This window comes from Eschrichtius robustus, chromosome 11 (genome assembly GCF_028021215.1).
Source record: "Eschrichtius robustus isolate mEscRob2 chromosome 11, mEscRob2.pri, whole genome shotgun sequence".
Taxonomy (NCBI): domain Eukaryota; kingdom Metazoa; phylum Chordata; class Mammalia; order Artiodactyla; family Eschrichtiidae; genus Eschrichtius; species Eschrichtius robustus.
Window position 1 is genome coordinate 59,471,425 of NC_090834.1, and position 19,177 is coordinate 59,490,601.

At 38.3% G+C, this 19,177-nt stretch overlaps 1 protein-coding gene across 3 annotated transcripts in view; it reads right to left on the reverse strand.

The window, feature by feature from the left end:
- The window catches only part of UVRAG (UV radiation resistance associated), a 313,347-nt gene that overhangs the window by 15,757 nt on the left and 278,413 nt on the right, over window positions 1-19,177 (reverse strand). For all 3 annotated transcript variants that reach the window (XM_068554579.1, XM_068554580.1, XM_068554581.1), the window contains one exon: window positions 10,650-10,741. In XM_068554579.1, coding sequence (XP_068410680.1) covers window positions 10,650-10,741 — 92 coding nt within the window. The remainder of the gene's footprint in view (window positions 1-10,649; window positions 10,742-19,177) is intronic.

Here is a 19,177-nt window from a genome sequence, read left to right on the forward strand (position 1 = left end):
CTTCACTTTTCCTATTGAGGATGCCAGCCTGCAAGGAGTACTTTGAAAGGCAAGCGCATATGATACAGCTACCTTAAGTAGTGCTCTTGAGACTTCAAACACAATGTCATTTGATCTAAATTTAAAAACCAACGTCAGCTAGACAACAGGGTTTTTAAGTCCCTCGGGGGTCACCTGCTAGAGACCAGTTCTGAATTCAGCATGAGCAAATGATGGAGGGAAGGAGAGAAGACAGACCTGCTTTTAAAAAGTAAGGCTTTAAAAAAATGTTAATGCTGGATAGGGTCTCATTTTCACAGGTGGACGGTTTGGCTTAAGAGCTGAACTATTATATCGCTACCTTCTGGTTTTATACAAAGACTGGCTCACTTGCTCTAGATTTTCATTATTTTTAATTGACTGAAAAAGCCCATTTTCTTAAAATGTGTCAAAATTCTTAGCTTCTTTCTTTCTTATTCATTCGTTCATTCAAAAAAGCTTGAGTGAGCTTTATTCTCTCTATTTATAAAAAGGAATAGAGAACTAGATCAGAAATAGGTCAGCAGAAATACTATCTAGAGATTTTACCACTGAAATGATATGACCTTACATAAAGCCACTCGTTGCTTCTCCCAAAGTCACATCATTAAACGCTGGAGGGAATCAGAAGTATTCCAGCAAGCTGCAGAACAGCCAAGGATACTTCTCCTCAGTGTTCTCACTAAGGTCACTGAAATTCATGTGGTCTCTATAAAAACGGCACACCTGGTCCTAAAACATCAAGTAAGTAAGTCAGTGCAAGGCTGAGCGCCATCATTGTAACAGACTGTCCACTGAAGCCGGGGCTCAGGCTCTAAGTCCCACACGACAGCGACACTGAATAATGCATGAGAATAGTTTTGCAAGTCTTGTTCTTCAAAATATTTGTCTTATCTACTCATTCAGATTATAAACTAAACAACTGTCAACTAAGCAAAGGCAGGGCAAATCTTACACTTCTGAATTTTCTTTTGTCTCTTGAATAGTGCTATATGCAGAGGAGACCCTTAATGAATTGCTAAATGCATGAATAATACTTAATATTTTGTATAGTCCTTTTTAGTTTCTAAACCACTTGGACAGACATTATCTCATTTGTTCTGTACAATTATGCTTGGGAAATACGGCTGGTGCTATTAACTCCATTAAAAAAAACTGATACTCAAAAACAGTTTATGAAAATTACATGAAAGAGCTGAAGTTGGAGCCTACGTTTTCTGACTCCCAAATTCAGTGCTCTTTCCACTGTTATTGTGAAGCTTTACAGTCAGTAAAAATTGAACTTAGAATAAAAGATTCCATGTATAAAGCAGGAAAGATGGTTTTGAAATCCTGCTTTTATCATGTCTTATTCTGAGAAAACAAAAACAAAAACATGAAATTCAAGGAAGACAAACACTCTGGGCAAACATGTTTTAAGCCAACTCATGTGCTTCCCTTAGCTTTCTTGTTTCTTAACCAATGGAGTTGAAACATATAATCAATTTTGTTTCTTTGGTCTTAAAGTTTTTAAATTCTTCACAAAGTTTTATGACTCTTAAGAGTTTCCTACCTCTCTGAAGTAAATGGGGTAAAATAAGCAACAAAGAATGTCTTCACCAGACCTGCCTGTCCTGATTTTGCAGTGTATTTTTCTAGTACTCTGGATTTGACTTTGATGGGCTTTCCTGGAGAAGGTAATAGGTGTTAGAAATTCAGTGGCAGAGAGACAGGAGGGCTGGGGAAGGGCAGAGAAGGAAAAGAATGACCACTAACTAATAAGAGGCAGCCTGGTATGATAAAAAGAGCATGCAACTAGGAGTCAGATAACCTGGGTTTCTGGTCCCAGTTCCATCACTTATTATCATGTGATCTTGGCAAATCACTTCATATTTCTAAGTCTCAGTTTTCTGACCTGTAATTTAGTGATCATCATCCTTGCCCTGCCTCCTTCACAGGGTTGTTAGAAGCTTAAATAAAAACATGGAAAATTCTGCAAATAAGAAACTTTTATTTTACATAACTTCTAACTAGAGGTGAGAGTTACCTAAGAAGGTAGGTACCAAAAAAAGTAGGTAGGCAGATAGATTTGTAGGGTACTTATCTCTAAGGCTTCAGAAGGGTCATATAAAGGACTTGGGGAAAAGTGGAAGGGAGATGGTGAATATTTTGTACCACTAACGTACAAGGCAGCATGAGCCATTATTAAAAATGTGACCAAGAACCATGTTCTATACCTATCTGTAAGGAGAAGACTGTAGATTTTAAGGGAAAAACAAAATACCTATAATAAAGAATGGATTTAATTTTTAAAACAGAGATAACTATGATTCACTTATCCATTACATATTTATCATACTTACCATTTACTGAGTACTACTATGTGCCAGGAAGTATGCTAAGTGTTTACGTATTTAATCTTTATATCAACTTTCTCAGGTAGGCACTATTATCTCCATTTTACAGATAAATTTAAGCTGCGAGCTTAAACTTGCCTGAAGTCACAGAGACAGTGAGTGGTAAGGTTGGTATTCACACCCATAGTCTTTTTATTTTTTTTTTAAAGATTGATTGATTGATTGATTGATTGATTGCTATGTTGGGTCTTCATTTCTGTGCTAGGGCTTTCTGTAGTTGCGGCAAGCGGGGGCCAGTCTTCATCACGGTGTGCGGGCCTCTCACTATTGTGGCCTCTCTTGTTGCGGAGCACAGGCTCCAGACGCGCAGGCTCAGTAGTTGTGGCTCACGGGCCTAGTTGCTCCACAGCATGTGGGATCTTCCCAGACCAGGGCGCGAACCCGTGTCCCCTGCATTAGCAGGCAGATTCTCAACCACTGCACCACCAGGGAAGCCCACACCTATAGTCTTTACATGCTCTTTACAACTGGCCAACGGCTTCCTACTCTGGCCTACACCCCAATCTTCACACACCCTAATTCTCCTTGTGCTCCAGGTCCACTAAATGCCATCTCCTTAGTGAAGGCTTGTCCAATTCTCACCCACACCCCTCACACCAGGAAGTAAATGACATCCTCAGAATGTTCCAAATAACTTATCCACCTTTCTTCAGTACTCATACTTTCTGCTGTCTATTATATATTGTTTGTTGCCATTTCATTGCCTGCTCATTGCTGCTTAAAAGCCTAGTGGGTAAGACTTGGTGGAGAAGTGAACCTAAGCTACCAAGGGAGCACGTGTTATCTCTGCACCTGCTGAGTGAGTGAATGAATGAGGTAGGACATGAACTGGCTCTTGAAGTAAGAGTGACATTTGGAGAGGGCAGAGGCAAAAGCAGGTGATTCTAGGTGGTAGGAACTTGTCTGAGAAAAGAACTGAGGTCAGAAATGAGCGGGGCATGTCTCGAGGTCAGGTGAGCTGGGGTGAGAGACGGTGGAGGTGCTGTCCCGGGACCTGCATGTGGGGGCCCCGTCGCACAGCCCATTCACAGCAACACAGCACATAATCTCTTCCTCTCAGTTCTAAACTTATCGTCTCACTGGCAGCCATCAAGCAACGCCTTGTGTGTACATTCTTCCCTGACCATAATTCAGCACCAGCATCAGCTGTGCATGCGCATGTCAACTGGAATCTTGGACCACTTTGTAGTTAGTAGTAAAAGAAAGAAAAAATGCGATGTTTAAGTGGCATGCTGGTGGCTTTTAACCAAAATATTCAAGAGTACAACCTCTGAGCTGAAATTCTGCTTTTCAAAATTGTGTTGCTTCGCAGTTACAACGAGGTTACTGATCCAAGGATGAGAAAAAGGAGACTTCTTTTGGAAAGGACTAGCATAAAGCGCTGAGAACTGTGCCCCAGGTAACTGCGTTCATGTGGAAAAGGGATAGTTTTAGGATTAATCAGGTAGATGCTTTGATATTAGATAAGAATTCTGTAATGTGAAAGAAAAAAAAAATCACTTCATTAAAGGAATTTTAATCACACTGTCTTTTCTTTGAAAAACAAAACAAAACAAGCTGTCACATAACTTTGAAGCTTGCCATAAGGAGGAATTCAGTGGCTGCACTGATCCTCATAGCCAGTTTGAAATCCTCGACACCAAAAGAACATACGGCAACCTGCTTCCACAAGGGACCAATCTGTGAATGGTAACAATCACACAGAAACTGGAAGTGTTTTCTTTTACAAAAGATGTAAGAGGCTCCCTTAGTAGCGTGAGTTTTTTTACCCTTTGCCCTAAGGAGCACGGGCTTGGGAGGTAATTCCTCAGTTCATGGCTGCTCTCAGAAATTCTGAGGTTTCCTCTGAGGCTAGAAGTGTTTGTTCCAGCTTTGTTTAGATTTGTAACCTCCAGCCTGGTTTCCGCAGCGGTCTTTACTTGGATCGTAATGTAGCATGCATTTTGTGGTACTTTGCATCTGTCTCAGTAGCCTACTTTTCATTACAGCACCATAAAGTGGTACCTACTACTCATTCAGTGTTAATGTGCTTGGGACAGTGGCTCAGAGGGGCACTACATAATGTGTGAGTGTGGGGCTTAATGGGTTACTACGTCAGTGCCAGGAGACCTAGACTCCAGTTTTATTGCCACAGGCTCATAGGTCAATCATGCTTGGAAAGTCATTTATATTTTTTCTTTTTTTAAAAAAATTAATTTATATTATTTTTGGCTGAGCTGGGTCTTCGTTGTTGCATGTGGGCTTTCTCTAGTTGTGGCGAGCGGGGGCTACTCTTCGTTGCGGTGCTTGGGCTTCTCATTGTGGGGGCTTCTCTTGTTGCAGAGCACGGGCTCTAGGCACGTGGGCTTCAGTAGTTGTGGCACGTGGGCTAAGCAGTTGTGGCTCGTGGGCTCTAGAGCGCAGGCTCAGTAGTTGTGGTGCACGGGCTTAGCTGCTCCGCGGCATGTGGGATCTTCCCGGACCAGGGCTCGAACCCATGTCCCCTGCATTGGCAGGTGGATTCTTAACCATTGTGCCACCAGGGAAGTCCCTGGAAAGTCATTTAATTTATCTGAACCTCAGAAATGAGAGTTGTTGGAAATGACAGTGTTTTAGGAGGGAAAGGACAGTCAGGTTGCAGTGAGGAAGCATTTCGGGTAAATTGTCTAAAGAGAGCACAGAAGAAAGGGAAAGGGATCTGATCTCTAAAGTTCCAGTAATTTGTTGTGATTTTGTTTCTCACTTAAAATATTTACTTTTTTTTTTTCTTCTAATTTTGTATTTTCAGTTTTGTATTGTTTTCTTGAAAGGGTTCCTAAATTGTATAAGCTCTAAGTACCACAAAACCCAGATTCTCTCTGTTTCTAAAATGAATTTGCACTCTAGCCAAGTGGTCTATTCTTTGCCAGTAAAGCTACTTTGCCTTTTCTAAAACTGTTCCCTCTATATGAAGGGATGGGTGTGGATGGTGGTGGGAGAGAAGCAAGAGGGAGAGCACATTCTAGACAGAAGGACAGCGAGTGTGACGAGTCAGGAAAGAGCTTTTTCATGCTAAGAGGAGGTCAGTATAGGACTATACATGAGAGGAGGGGGAGAGGCAGGTGGTCGGGAGACCACAGAAAAGGGCTTGGATTTTACTCTAGCCGCTGAAGCTAGGGAGTGATTAAGATATAGCTAAAATTTTAAAAAGTCACTCTGGCTGCTGCAGAGAATGAACAGAGGTGGTACAAGAGTGAAATTAGGGAGACAAACTGGACTGGTGCAGTGTCTGGGTAAGAGCAGGTGTGACTTGGGCTGGGGTGGTGGCAGCAGAGATGGTGGGAAGTACACTTGGTGGGTAGAGATGACATGGTTTGCTGATGAACTAGACTGGCTCAGGTAGGAGTGAAGAAAAGAAGGAAATCAAGGATGTTTCTCTGGTTTGAGCAACTGGGTAGACAGGGTGTCATTTGCTGAGCTGAAGAAGCCTGGTGAAGGACAGTTTTAGATGTTGAGGCTGAGGTGCCTGTGATACTCCAAGGGGAGGTGTCAAGCAGGTCTCTGACTATAGAGTTTGCAGGAGAGGTTTATGCTGAAAACATAACTTGGAGGGTCATAGCATACAGATGGTTTTCAAAATGGGGGCAGTGGATGAGCTCACATGAGAAGAAAGAGAGAGAAAAGGAGAATACTGTGGAGATCTCCATATTTAATGATCAAGAAAAGGAGGACGAACAGGAAAAACAGGCAGAAAAAGTGCAGCTGAAAGGAGGAAAACCAGGGGAGGGTAGTGTTGTGGAAGCCAAGAAAGGAGAATGTTTCAAGAAGGCAGGAACGGCCAGCAAGGCCAAATGCCACGAAATACAGACTAGTAGGATAAGGATGGAAAAGTGGCTGCTGGGTTTGGCAACACAGAGTTCTAGACACCTACCTAGATAAGAGGAATTTCAGTATACTGATAGAACTGAAATCAGACTGGAGTACGTTAAGGAGGAACTGGAAAAACGGAACATAAATAGACTCATAATCATCATGAAAATTAAGTCAGTAGCTAAAAATCTATACTTTCCCTCTCAACAAATGAAAAATACTAGGTTTTTCAGACCTTCAAGATATAGATAATTCCTATGTTACATAAACTGTTCCAGAGGACAGAAAAGAATAATAGAAAAGAAGGGAAAGAGCCTCAATTTATTTTATGGGGCTGTTACAACCTTGTTACCAAAATCAGACAAAGATTATTATATGAGAAAGAAAAATTATAGGCTAGCCTCATCTCATTTACAGAGGCAGATATCCTAAAAATATTAGCAAATCATGGAATCTAATTTAAAAAATGATACAAAGGAACATATTTACAAAACATAGACTCAAAAACCAACTAATGGTTACCAAGGGAGAAACATGGTGGGGGAGAGATAAATTAGGAGGTTGGGATTAAGAAACACACACTACTATATATAAAATAGATAACCAACAAGGACCTACTGTATAGCACAGGGAACTCTACTCAATATTCTGTAATAACCTATACGGGAAAAGAATCTGAAAAAGAATGAATATATGTGTATGTATAACTGAATCACTATGCTGTACTCCTGAAACTAACACAGCATTGTAAATCAACTATACGCCAATAAAATTTAAAAAAAAAAGATATGATCTATATATCTATACCTGTATCTATAATGGAATACTACACAGCCATAAAAAAGAATGAGATAATGCCACTTGAAGCAACATGGATGGACCTAGAGATTATCATACTAAGTAAGAAAGAGAAAGACAAATACCATATGACATCACTTATATGTAGAATCTGACATATGACACAAATGAACTTATCTATGAAACAAACAGACTCACAGACATAGAGAACAAACTTGTGGTTGCCAAGGGGGATAGCGGGTAAGGAGGGGATGGATTGGGAGTTTGGGATTAGCAGATGCAAACTATTATATATAGAATAGATAAACAACAAGGTCCTACTGTATAGCACAGGGAACTATACTCAACATCCTGTGTGATAAACCATAGTGGAAAAGAATATGAAAAACAATGTATATATATGTATAACTGAATCACTTTGCTGTAAAGCAGAAACTAACACAACATTGTAAATCAACTATACTTCAATAAAATAAGTTTTTAAAAAAATAAAAAAGTAAATCAGCAAATCGAATCCAACAACATACAAAAAATAATTCATCACAACCAAGCAGATTATAGCCCAGGAGGCAAAGATGATTTAACATCAGAAAATGTATTTACTAGTTATTAACACAGTAAAGAAGAATATAGTGTTATCTCAATAAACATAATAAGCATTTTATAAAATCCAAAATATACACATTCATGATTTTAAAAAGAGCAACTCTTAGTGAACTGGGAATAGAAAGAAACTTCCTTTTGCTAATAAATAATATCTATCCAAACTTGCAATAAATATAATACTTAATGGTGAAAAGAAGCATTCTCTTTAAAGTCAGGAATAAGACAAGGATATCCACTATTGCTGCTCCTCTTCCATAATAAAACAAAGGACAAGAAAAGTAGTAAAAGTTGTAAAAATAGGAAGAAACGACACCATCATTCACTAAAAAAATATGACTGTACCCACAGAAAAATCCGAGAGAATCTAAGATAAACCATTGTAATTAACGTTAGCAAGGCTGCTGGATACATTCTCAAAATACAAAAATCAGTAGTATTCCTGTATACTAGCCACAAAAAAGTTGGATGTTGTAATAAAAAAATTTATAACAGCAACCAAAATGGTAAGCTACCTAGGACTAAGTATCTAATAAAAGATGTGTAAGATCTTTATGAAGAAAATTTTAAAACTTCACTGAGGTATGTTTAAAAAACGGAAAGAAAGCATATAAAGAGATACCATGTTCACAGTTAGAAAGACTCAATATCATAAAGCTGTCAAATCACTCAAATACAGTTCATAAGTCCAGAAAAGCCAAAAGAGTTTTGAAGAAGGATCATAAGTAGGAGCCTCACCCGACCAGACATCAAGTAAGTTGGGGAAATCTTCCTTTTCCCTTGCTATGAAGGAACATGATTTAAGAGTAACACTCCTGGCCTCTCTCCATCCTCCCACTCGCTCTTAGAGGAGGAGGGCCTTTTCTAATCAGTGAATTTAGAGGGAAAAATAAAACCTGGGTATTCTTGGCTTAGCCCCATCTGGGTTCTTGCAGGAGTCACCTGACAGCCCTCTACAGTATAGTTAAGGGCCTGCCTCTGCGGGGAAAGCCTGAGGTTCTCCAGTTCACATCGTGATTGCAAGAGTAAGTTTAATTTTGAGTGGTGTCTTTGCAAGCCCTTTTATGATAGATCTAAAGCCACTTGGAAAATGCAGCTTTATCAGTAATAAAACTGACATTTTGATTCCTATTAGTCTGTCTCTTGTATCTCCTCTCTCAAGTGGTTCCAAATGTCAGGGGGAAGAGAGATGCTCAAACCTCAATAAGACTTATAGAAATTACACCTTATATTAATTAAAAATGTGGTACTAGCCTATAGATAGACAATAAAATGATGAAGCAGAATAGGGAGCCTGGAAACAAATCTGTGTGTAAGTGAACTTGATGTATGAAAGAGACGGCGTTATCAACAGTGGACAAAAGATAGAGTCTTCAATAAATGACACTGGGACAATTTGCTGTCTGTACTGAACAAGATTCATTTTAGTTGATTAATCAGGTGGTGCTGTGAGTTGCCTCTTTTTTTGATCATTTTAAGTTAGTTACCATTTGTGTTATAAAACCTTTCATGAATTATATACCTGTTTCCAACTAGATCACAAATCCCTTGAACGTAGGGCTTGAGCCTTATACTTCTTGTTACCTCCAGAGTACCTATCACGGAACTTTACACTGACAATGTTAAATACACGCCTGCTAGCTCACTTTTAAAATTATTATTATTATCATTACTATTATTGTTTTACATTAAAACTCAGTTCCTAGACCTCATTCCTCAGGGCATACAGGTCCACATCAACGTGAATTTTTGATAATTATTTTGATATTCTGAGTAGAATTTTTTAAACAATTGTGTATTTGCTTAATAGAAGTCCTATCTAAAGTCAGACATCCAGAATTTGCATTTTGAAGATCATGAGACAAAAACAGAAAACATCAAAGGTAAATCATAGATGTCACTTTCTTGTTATCCTCAAGAAATTGAAACTATTCTTGTACTTTCCTCCCCACAAATTACTTTTCCACCTACCATCTCACTTCATCCTCACCACAAACCAGTGAGATGAGCAGAGCAGGGATTATAGATGAGGAAATTACGTTTCAGAGAGGTAGGAGTTTAAATTTACACAGCAAATCAGAAATTTGAAATGGCAAGGTTACATGGATAACTTATTTATCTGAGGTTTTTAAAATAGGTTATTACACTGTGATAAAGGTTGAACAATTTGGCTTGAAGGGATCTCAAAACTTAAAAAAAAAAAATTCACATAGCAAATCAGAAAAAGATCTGGGATCAGAAGCCAGTGTTCTTTAGAAGAAACCATGCTGTTCCCAGTTGTCTAACTCTAAAGGCCTGTTTTGAATTCACGTGATTTTGTAAGTCATTGCCCATCATCCAAGGATTCAAATTACTAAATGACTTGAGCCAACAGCTTTCCATTTATTTAAGTCAAACGAATCATCTAATGTTTTCTTTGCATCACTTTCCCTCTCCCCTTGTCTTTGGAAGAGGGTCATGTCCATCCTGACAAAGCACTTTTAGGCAGCAGCTTGCCCTTATGGCACAATAGGCACTGACATCACGTATGAGAAACGTTCCAGTATGTGTGTGTCTCTTGGTCTCAGACTAGGTCCTGACAGTCTGACCTATTCCTTGTGTGCTTTCTTCCCTTCACTCTCACAACCACTGATCCTGAAGCTTATTCTGTCCTTTGCTTGTTCTTTGGAAAAGTCTTGGGGGCTCCATGTCCCCCTTTTACGAATCACATGGCTATCCTCCAGTCTCTGCTTCAGCCAAGTGCTCAAGGATTCCTTGTCCCGCAAACCTTCCCATGTCCAAACAATACCCCTTTGAACCTGCCCCCCCTTCGTGGGTGTTTTGCCCTCTTAGCCAGACTGGAGCTTAGACCTACACAAGTATGATGGCTGCCTTTCCTTTTCTTCAGATATCTTATTACAGAAGAAAACCCAGAAGGCAGGTGTGGAGCGATGTGGAAGTCAGGCAAGTTTCTCAGGATTATTATCCACATTGCAGTTTCTGGGTATGAGAGATAAAGGTACTCACCACCTGACCATTAGTCCGTGCTCCATGAAGTTTTTCAGGTTAGGGAGGGTTTGCCTCAAGTCTGGAGTCCCTAGTCCATGTTGATATCTTAGCTGCAAAGGTGGAAAAACAGAATTAAAAGAAATTTTGGCAGATACTAGGCAATGCTTCCCAAACATGATTCACTAAACAAGTGTCCCCCCGACCCCACGCCGTTTTAAACACTGAAAGAGGAAATGTGAGTGTATGATCCCAACATCATCAACCTCACTTTTTGGATGGTGTTTAAAGGTAGCTCCTCATTTCCTGCTCCCTTGCCCTCTAACGCTGGAGAAGACTAAGAACCACCAACTGTGGAATCAGGATATTTCCAAGACCCCTGTAGAGTTTGCTAACATCAACTCCAGGGACATATACCATAAAACCAGTATTTCATTTTAGGTACTGAAGGTTGGTATCACACACTCTGAGCACATTCAGCCCTTTTTTACACGGACCCTTTTCCCTTTGTAGAATCAAGAATAAGGGTCATGTTGTATCCATTTCTGATCCCCAAGTGTCTGACACAGTGCTAGTGTTCAGTCAATGCTTATTAAACAAATAAACAGCAAGTCACTTTTGACAGAGGCTGTGCTTTATGTTATTTCTCTTGTGCCTCTAACTTTCCTTTCTCTAGGACCAGAGTACAGAGCTATAGAGCTAGTATGAGGAAACTATGGCCTGTGGGCAAGATCTGCTCTTAGCTTTACTTATTTCTGCTAGAGGCTGATTTTCTAAAATTAGGTGTCCTTCTGTGTGCCTTGGGTAACCTACTAAATGGTTTTCATCTGTCTGTTCCCATCTCCTCTCACTTTGTCTCTGAAGACCGTTTGCTTCCTTCACTAAACATAATAGAGACCCGAGGTTAAGTATATGTGCATATTCATACACACGCTCACACACACAGCATCAAATACAGAGTAAGTATACAACACAGTCCTGTAGAAATGTATTTTTCAAATGACATAATATATATGAAGAAAGGACTCTGTAAACTGCATACTGATGTACAGATATGAAGGGTCATCTGTATTGAAGTTTTACTTTTCTAGCACCTAATTTAAAAGTGGCTAAGTTAAACTTTTAAATATTTTCCTCTTTTAAAAAATTAAACCACTATCAACAAAAAATCAAAGTAAGTTTTCTTTTGTTTGTATCTAGTACTCAATTGACTTTTCACTTAAGTGTGAGTGAGTGACATTTAACAGAGAAAGAGTTCACTCTCATTACACTGAACTTTAAAAAGAAACCCCCAAACCTAATCAGGTCTCTTGAATGGTCTGAATACACACATAAAATAAGGAGGTAGAAACACAGAATGTTAAAGCTAAAAGGTATTTTGAATATTATTTAAGCTAATCCTTTTCTTGTGCAGATGGTAAAACTGAAGCCCAGAAAAAGAGCAAGGAAATTTTCCAAAGCCACATGTTTCAATGGCAAAGATATTATTAGTCAGAGTCTCCTTTTCACAACCGTGCCACTACACCAGCTACCCCAAAGTCTAAGAGGAAAATTGGTTAAAAAAACCCAAAAAACAAAATCTTGAGAAGACAAAGGGAAAATATTCTTTTCCTTTTCCAAAGCTAGCTTGGTGACCTAAATCACCTCCTGAGATTTGCTGACCTTGAATTATAAGATCTCCTCCATATTAAATGACATCATTTCTTATATTAATATAAAAGCATTTTTCCATACACTGATAAAAGTAAAATGGCTGACATCCCAATATGACATTCCTGAATTCATTGTTTCAATAAAAAAGTGAAATTGTTTACACATGGCATGGAAATTTCACCTGTGATTCATACTGAAAAATATTAAATATCAAAAAAAATAAAACCACCCCATACTAAAATAACACTAAACTATGTGTCCCTGAGCCAGTACGTAGTCAATTGCCTGCCCCAGGCTCCACAATGGAAGGTGGGTGTTGAATTCTTTTCAGATACCACAGTGAAAATTTCTCTCCAAGTCTGATTTCAACTAAGAAAGGAAAATGTGGGAATTTCAAGCCTCCACCCAAGTCTTAACTCTTCATTTGTTGTATAGAATTATTATCTTTATCATAGAATCTTGGGATATCTAGCTTAAAGAGATCATGGAGATTTTCTTTTCCAACCTCCATCCTTTCATAAATGAAGAAACTAAGACTCAGTAAGACAAGTGTCCTGCCCAAGGTCTCAAAGCTGATAAGGGACAAAGCCAAGGCTAGAACCTCTCAATAACAACTCTGAATTCTTCTATCATGTCGCCCTCTTAGCTTTCAACATACAGAACTAAAATAGACATTCATACATAATAAGAATATATTAAAATTTTAAAATAAAGTACATGTACTGTTTTAAGTCTAACCTACTGAAAGGCTTACAATGAAAAAGCAGTTCTTTGCTCTTCAGTAGCGACCACTTTTAGTTGTTTCTTCTTTACCTTAATATTTCTAAATAACACACTTATATTAATATTTCTTATTATTTCCCCCTCATTTAGACATCATCTACTATGTTCGTGCTATGTAAAATGAGAATTTAGCTCTTTTCTTAGCACATTTTATCTCCTTATCCCCATACATTACCTACTGACTTCTTATTAAATATGAGGATTTAACTCTCCACTCTCCCAAATATACTTCTCCTCATCCTCTCAAGATATTCAATTATTTTTGAATATAACATTTTTTGTTAAATCAATATTTAGTGTTTACCTTATACCTACAAAAATACTGTTTACTGCTAAGCCATATAGTATACTATTCCTTTTTTGACCTTTTGTTTGTTTTTCCTGAAGTGATAATTGCCATTTTCCCCACTTGTTGAGTACCTATCTTGTGGATAGTACTACTTGTTGAGTATCCATGTACCTATCACTAGATTTTCCCCCAATTAGGACAAAACTGTAAATCCTTCCCAATCTGATTAAAGACACCATATAATCTATCAAGCCCATTTCCCCCCTTGGAGATTGTTTCCTGAAGCACCCTTCTCTCCGCTCCAATCTGAACAGGCTGTTCTCTAGGCTGGTTCCATTGTTACCTTCCTAGAACTTCCTTTCACCATAATTCTGGAAATTTTGTTTACAGTCATTCCCCCTGTATCCCCAGGGGATCAGCTCCAGGAGCCTCTGCAGACACCAAACTCTGTGGATGTTTAAGTCCTGCATATAAAATGGTGTTGAATGTACAATGAACATAGTCAACCCTCCACATCCAGGGTTTTGCATCGGTGGATACAGAGGGCCAACTGTACTTCTGTGCTGAGGCTCTTGTTTCCTAGATATCATCACTTCTTTCTTGATTTACTGCCTCATTTTGGTGAAGCATATTCTATAACAGCTTTCTGGGAAAAGGCCACATGAGAGGTATCTTTTTTAACACCTTGAATATTTAAAAATACCTTTATTCCATTCTCACACTTGAATGATAGTTTGCTTGCATATAAAATTCAAGACTGAAATGATCTTTCCTTTGGAATTTCTGAAGTATTGTTTCACTGTCATTTAACTTTGCATGTGGCAACTGAGAAACCAGATAACATTCTGATTCCTAATCCATTGTGTGTGAGCTGATTCCTCTCTCTGGAAGCTTTTAGGATTTTATTCTTTAACCTCAGTATTCAGAAATTTCACAGTGATAAGCTTTTGTTTGGGTCTTTTTTTCTTCACTGTTTTGATCTCACTTTAGTGAGTCCTTTGTTCTTGTTTTGTTTTGTTTGTTTATTTCCTTCCAGTTTTATTGAGATATAACTGACATACGGCTCTGTATAAGTTAAAGATGTACTGCATAATGATTTGACTTTACATACATCATGAAATGATTACCACAATAAGTTTAGAGAACATCCATCATGTCATATAGACACAAAATTAAAGAAAAATAAATTTTCTTCCTTGTGATGGGAACTCTTAAAATTTACTCTCTTAACTTTCATATATAACACACAACAGTGTTAATTATATTAATCATGGTATACATTACATCCCTAGTGCTTACTTATCTTATAACTGGAAGTTTGTACCTTTTGACTACCTTCACCTAATTCCCACCCTCCCATCTCACCCCTACCTCTAGTAACCAGAAATCTGATCTCTCTTTCTATGAGTTCGTTTTTGAAGTATAACTGACCTACAACACTATGTTAGTTCCTGGTGCGAAACACAGTGATTCGATTATTTCTATACATTACAAAATGATCACCACAATAAGTCTAGTTACCATCTGTCACCAGACAAAGATATTACATTATCATTGACTGTATTCCCCACACTGTACATCTCATCCTTGTGGCTCATCTGTTTTGTAACTGAAAGTTTGTATCTCTTAATTACCCTCACCTGTTTCACTCCTTCCCCCACCTACTGGCCTTCTTCTGGCAACCACCTGTTTGTTCTTTGTAGCTCTGACTCTATTTCTGTTTTGTTATGTTTGTTCATTTGTTTTGTTTTTTAGATTCCACATATAAGTGAAATCATATAGTATTTGTCTTTCGCTGTCTGACTTATTTCACTTAGCATAATACCCTCTAGGTCTATCCATGTTACTGCAAATGGCAAGATTTTGTTCTCTTTTATGGCTGAGTAATATTCCAGTGTATGTGTGTGTGCACGTGCACACGTGTGTATACCCCACATCGTCTTTATCCATTCATCTATTGATGGGCACTTAGGTTGCTTCCATATCTTGGCTATTGTGAATAATGCAGCAATGAACATAGGGGTGCATACCTCTTTTCAAATTAGTGTTTTTGTTTTCTTCGGAAAAATACCAGACTTGGAATTGCTGGATTGTGTAGTAGTTCTATTTTTCATTTTTTGAAGAGCCTGCATACTGTTTTCCATAGTGGTTGCACCAACAGTGCACAAGGGTTCCCTTTCTCCGCATCCTTGTAAACACTTGTTATTTCTTGTCTTTTTCATAATAGCCATTCTGACAGGTGTGAGATGATATCTCATTGTGGTTTGGATTTGCATTTCCCTGGTGGTTAGTGATGTTGAGCATCTTTTCATGTGTCTATGGGCCATCTCTGTGTCTTCTTTGGGAAAATGTTTATTCAGGTCCTCTGTCCATTTTTTAATCTGGTTGGTTGTTTTTTTGATGTTCAGTTGTCTGAGTTCTTTGTATATTTTGGATACTAACTCCTTATCAGATATATCACTTGCAAATATCTTCTCCCATTCAGTAGGCGGCCTTTTCATTTTGTTGATAGTTTCCTTTGTTGTGCAAAATATTTTTAGTCTGATGTAGTCCCATTTGTTTATTTTGCTTTTGTTTACCTTGCTAGTGAGTCCTTTCAGTAGAAAACTCTTATCCTCTAATTCCGATTATTTTCTATTATCATTATTATTGTTATTATTATTTTTTGGTCTCCTCCTTCTCCATTTTCTGTTACTTTTGGGTTTCTTTCTTTCTTTTTCTGTTTGTTTCAGACTTTAAAAAAAAATACAGGCTTTCTTTAATGTCCAGTAATCTTTGGTTGTCAATTCTTCTTTATGAATGAGACTTAAAAAAGCTGATCAGATAGTCTGTGTATTGGCAGTGCTTGCTGACTGGGGACTTCACTGTAGAATGAGTGGGTGAGCCCTTTCTGTGGGGGACATGCCAGTCCAGCAACTCTCATTGCTCGGACTGTTTTTTTCCAGAGAGCATCCTCCAACCTTTTGCCTAGGGGTATAATCTGGATTCCATTTTGGGAGTTAAGCAGGAAAAAACGGTTGGGGAATTCAGTGTTGGTATGTAGGACTTTCACTGAATCCCCTTGTTTTTAGTAAGGCGTCTTACTTCTTGCCCCAGTATACCAGGCAGTTCAGAGTCCAAAGCTTCTTGGGTTTGATTTTCTTCAGAAAGTAAACCTCCAGTCTCCCACTGGGGTGTGTGCTCGGGTAGTTGCTTGGCTATGCAGAGTGGCAAGTGAACTGGGAGTCTTACTTCTCTTTCTATAGACTTTCAACTAATCCTTCTGTTCTTAGACTTATTCCTTACCCTACACTCTATGAGGTACCTGATAACTCCAAATCCTAAGATCTTCTGGAGTTCTACGGCTTGAACTACATTGCTTCTTGAAGGCTTTAGGTTTTAGTTTTTTCCATTCTGCCAACTCAGTTTATCACGCATTTATTTGCTTGTGATTTTCTAAAATGTTGTCAACTCTATTACCTGCTCTTGTCTCTTCTGTTCTTTTCATCCTTGCGTGTTTACAATTTTAAACTATTTTATCTTTATTAGTAGCATTTCACTAGGGAGCTGACATAAATGAGAATATTCAATTTGCTTATCATGAAGTCCCCTATATATATACATATATATATAAAATAGCTTTCCAGTATTAGCCAATAAACAATGGTTTATGCAGAGCTCACCACTCTGGCAGATAGCTCTCTTTCCTGTCTCCCAGTCTCCCTCTAGGCATCCTACATCTGGTAATATTCTTTTATTTCAAATTTTATTTTATTTATTTTTTTATACAGCAGGTTCTTATTAGTCATCCGTTTTATACACATCAGTGTATATATGTCAATCCCAATCTCCCAATTCAGCACACCACCACCCCCACCCACCACCGCTTTACCCCCTTGGTGTCCATACGTTTGTTCTCTACATCTGTGTCTCAATTTCTGCCCTGCAAACCGGTTCGTCTATACCATTTTTCTAGGTTCCACATATATGCGTTAATATACGATATTTGTTTTTCTCTCTCTGACTTACTTCACTCTGTATGACAGTCTCTAGATTCATCCACGTCTCTACAAATGACCCAATTTCGTTCCTATTCATGGCTGAGTAATATTCCATTGTATATATGTACCACAACTTCTTTATCCATTCGTCTGTTGATGGGCATTTAGGTTGCTTCCATGACCTGGCTATTGTAAATAGCGCTGCAATGAACATTGGGGTGCATGAGTCTTTTTGAATTACGGTTTTCTCTGGGTATAGGCCCAGTAGTGGGATTGCTGGGTCATATGGTAATTCTACTTTTAGTTTTTTAAGGAACCTGCATATTGTTCTCCATAGTGGCTGTATCAATTTACGTTCCCACCAACAGTGCAAGAGGATTTCCTTTTCTCCACACCCTCTCCAGCATTTGTTGTTTGTAGACTTTCTGATGGCCATTCTGACTGGTGTGAGGTGATACCTCATTGTAGTTTTGATTTGCATTTCTCTAATAATTAGTGATGTTGAGCAGCTTTTCATGTGCTTCTTGGCCATCTGTATGTCTTCTTTGGAGAAATGTCTGTTTAGGTCTTCTGACAATTTTTGGATCAGGTTGTTTGTTTTTTTACTATTGAGCTGCATGAGCCGTTTATATATTTTGGAGATTAATCCTTTGTCCGTTGATTTGTTTGCAAATATTTTCTCCCATTCTGAGGGTTGTCTTTTCATCTTATTTGTAGTTTGCTTTGCAAAAGCTTTTAAGTTTCATTAGGTCCCATTTGTTTATTTTTGTTTTTATTTCCATTGCTCTAGGAGGTGGATCAAAAAAGATCTTGCTGGGATTTATGTCAAAGAGTGTTCTTCCTATGTTTTCCTCTAAGAGTTTTATAGTGTCCGGTCTTACATTTAGGTCTCTAATCCATTTTGAGTTTATTATTTTTGTGTGTGGTGTTAGGGAGTGTTCTAATTTCATTCTTTTACATGTAGCTGTCCAGTTTTCCCAGCACCACTTATTGAAGAGACTGTCTTTTCTCCATTGTATATCCTTGCCTCCTTTGTCATAGATTAGTTGACCATAGCTGCATGGGTTTATCTCTGGGCTTTCTATACTGTTCCATTGATCTATATTTCTGTTTTTGTGCCAGTACCACACTGTCTTGATTACTGTAGCTTTGTAGTATAGTCTGAAGTCAGGGAGTCTGATTCCTCCAGCTCCGTTTTTTTCCCTCAAGACTGCTTTGGCTATTCAGGGTCTTTGGTGTCTCCTTACAAACTTTAGGATTTTTTGTTCTAGTTCCATAAAAAATGCCATTGGTAATTTGACAGGGATTGCATTGAATCTGTAGATTGCTTTTGGTAGTATAGTCATTTTCACAATATTGATTCTTCCAATCCAAGAACATGGTATATCTCTCCATCTGTTGGTTTCATCTTTAATTTCTTTCATCAGTGTCTTATAGTTTTCTGCATACAGGTCTTTTGTCTCCCTAGGTAGGTTTATTCCTAGCTATTTTATTCTTTTTGTTGCAATGGTAAATGGGAGTGTTTCCTTAATTTCTCTTTCAGATTTTTCATCATTAGTGTATAGGAATGCAAGAGATTTCTCTGCATTAATTTTGTATCCTGCAACTTTACCAAATTCATTGATTAGCTCTAGTAGTTTTCTGGTGGCATCTTTAGGATTCTCTATGTATAGTATCATGTCATCTGCAAACACTGACAGTTTTACTTCTTCTTTTCCAATTTGTATCCCTTTTATTTCTTTTTCCTCTCTGATTGCCGTGGCTAGGACTTCCAAAAACGGTTGAATAACAGTTGTGAGAGTGGACATCCTTGTCTTCTTCCTGATCTTAGAGGAAATGCTTTC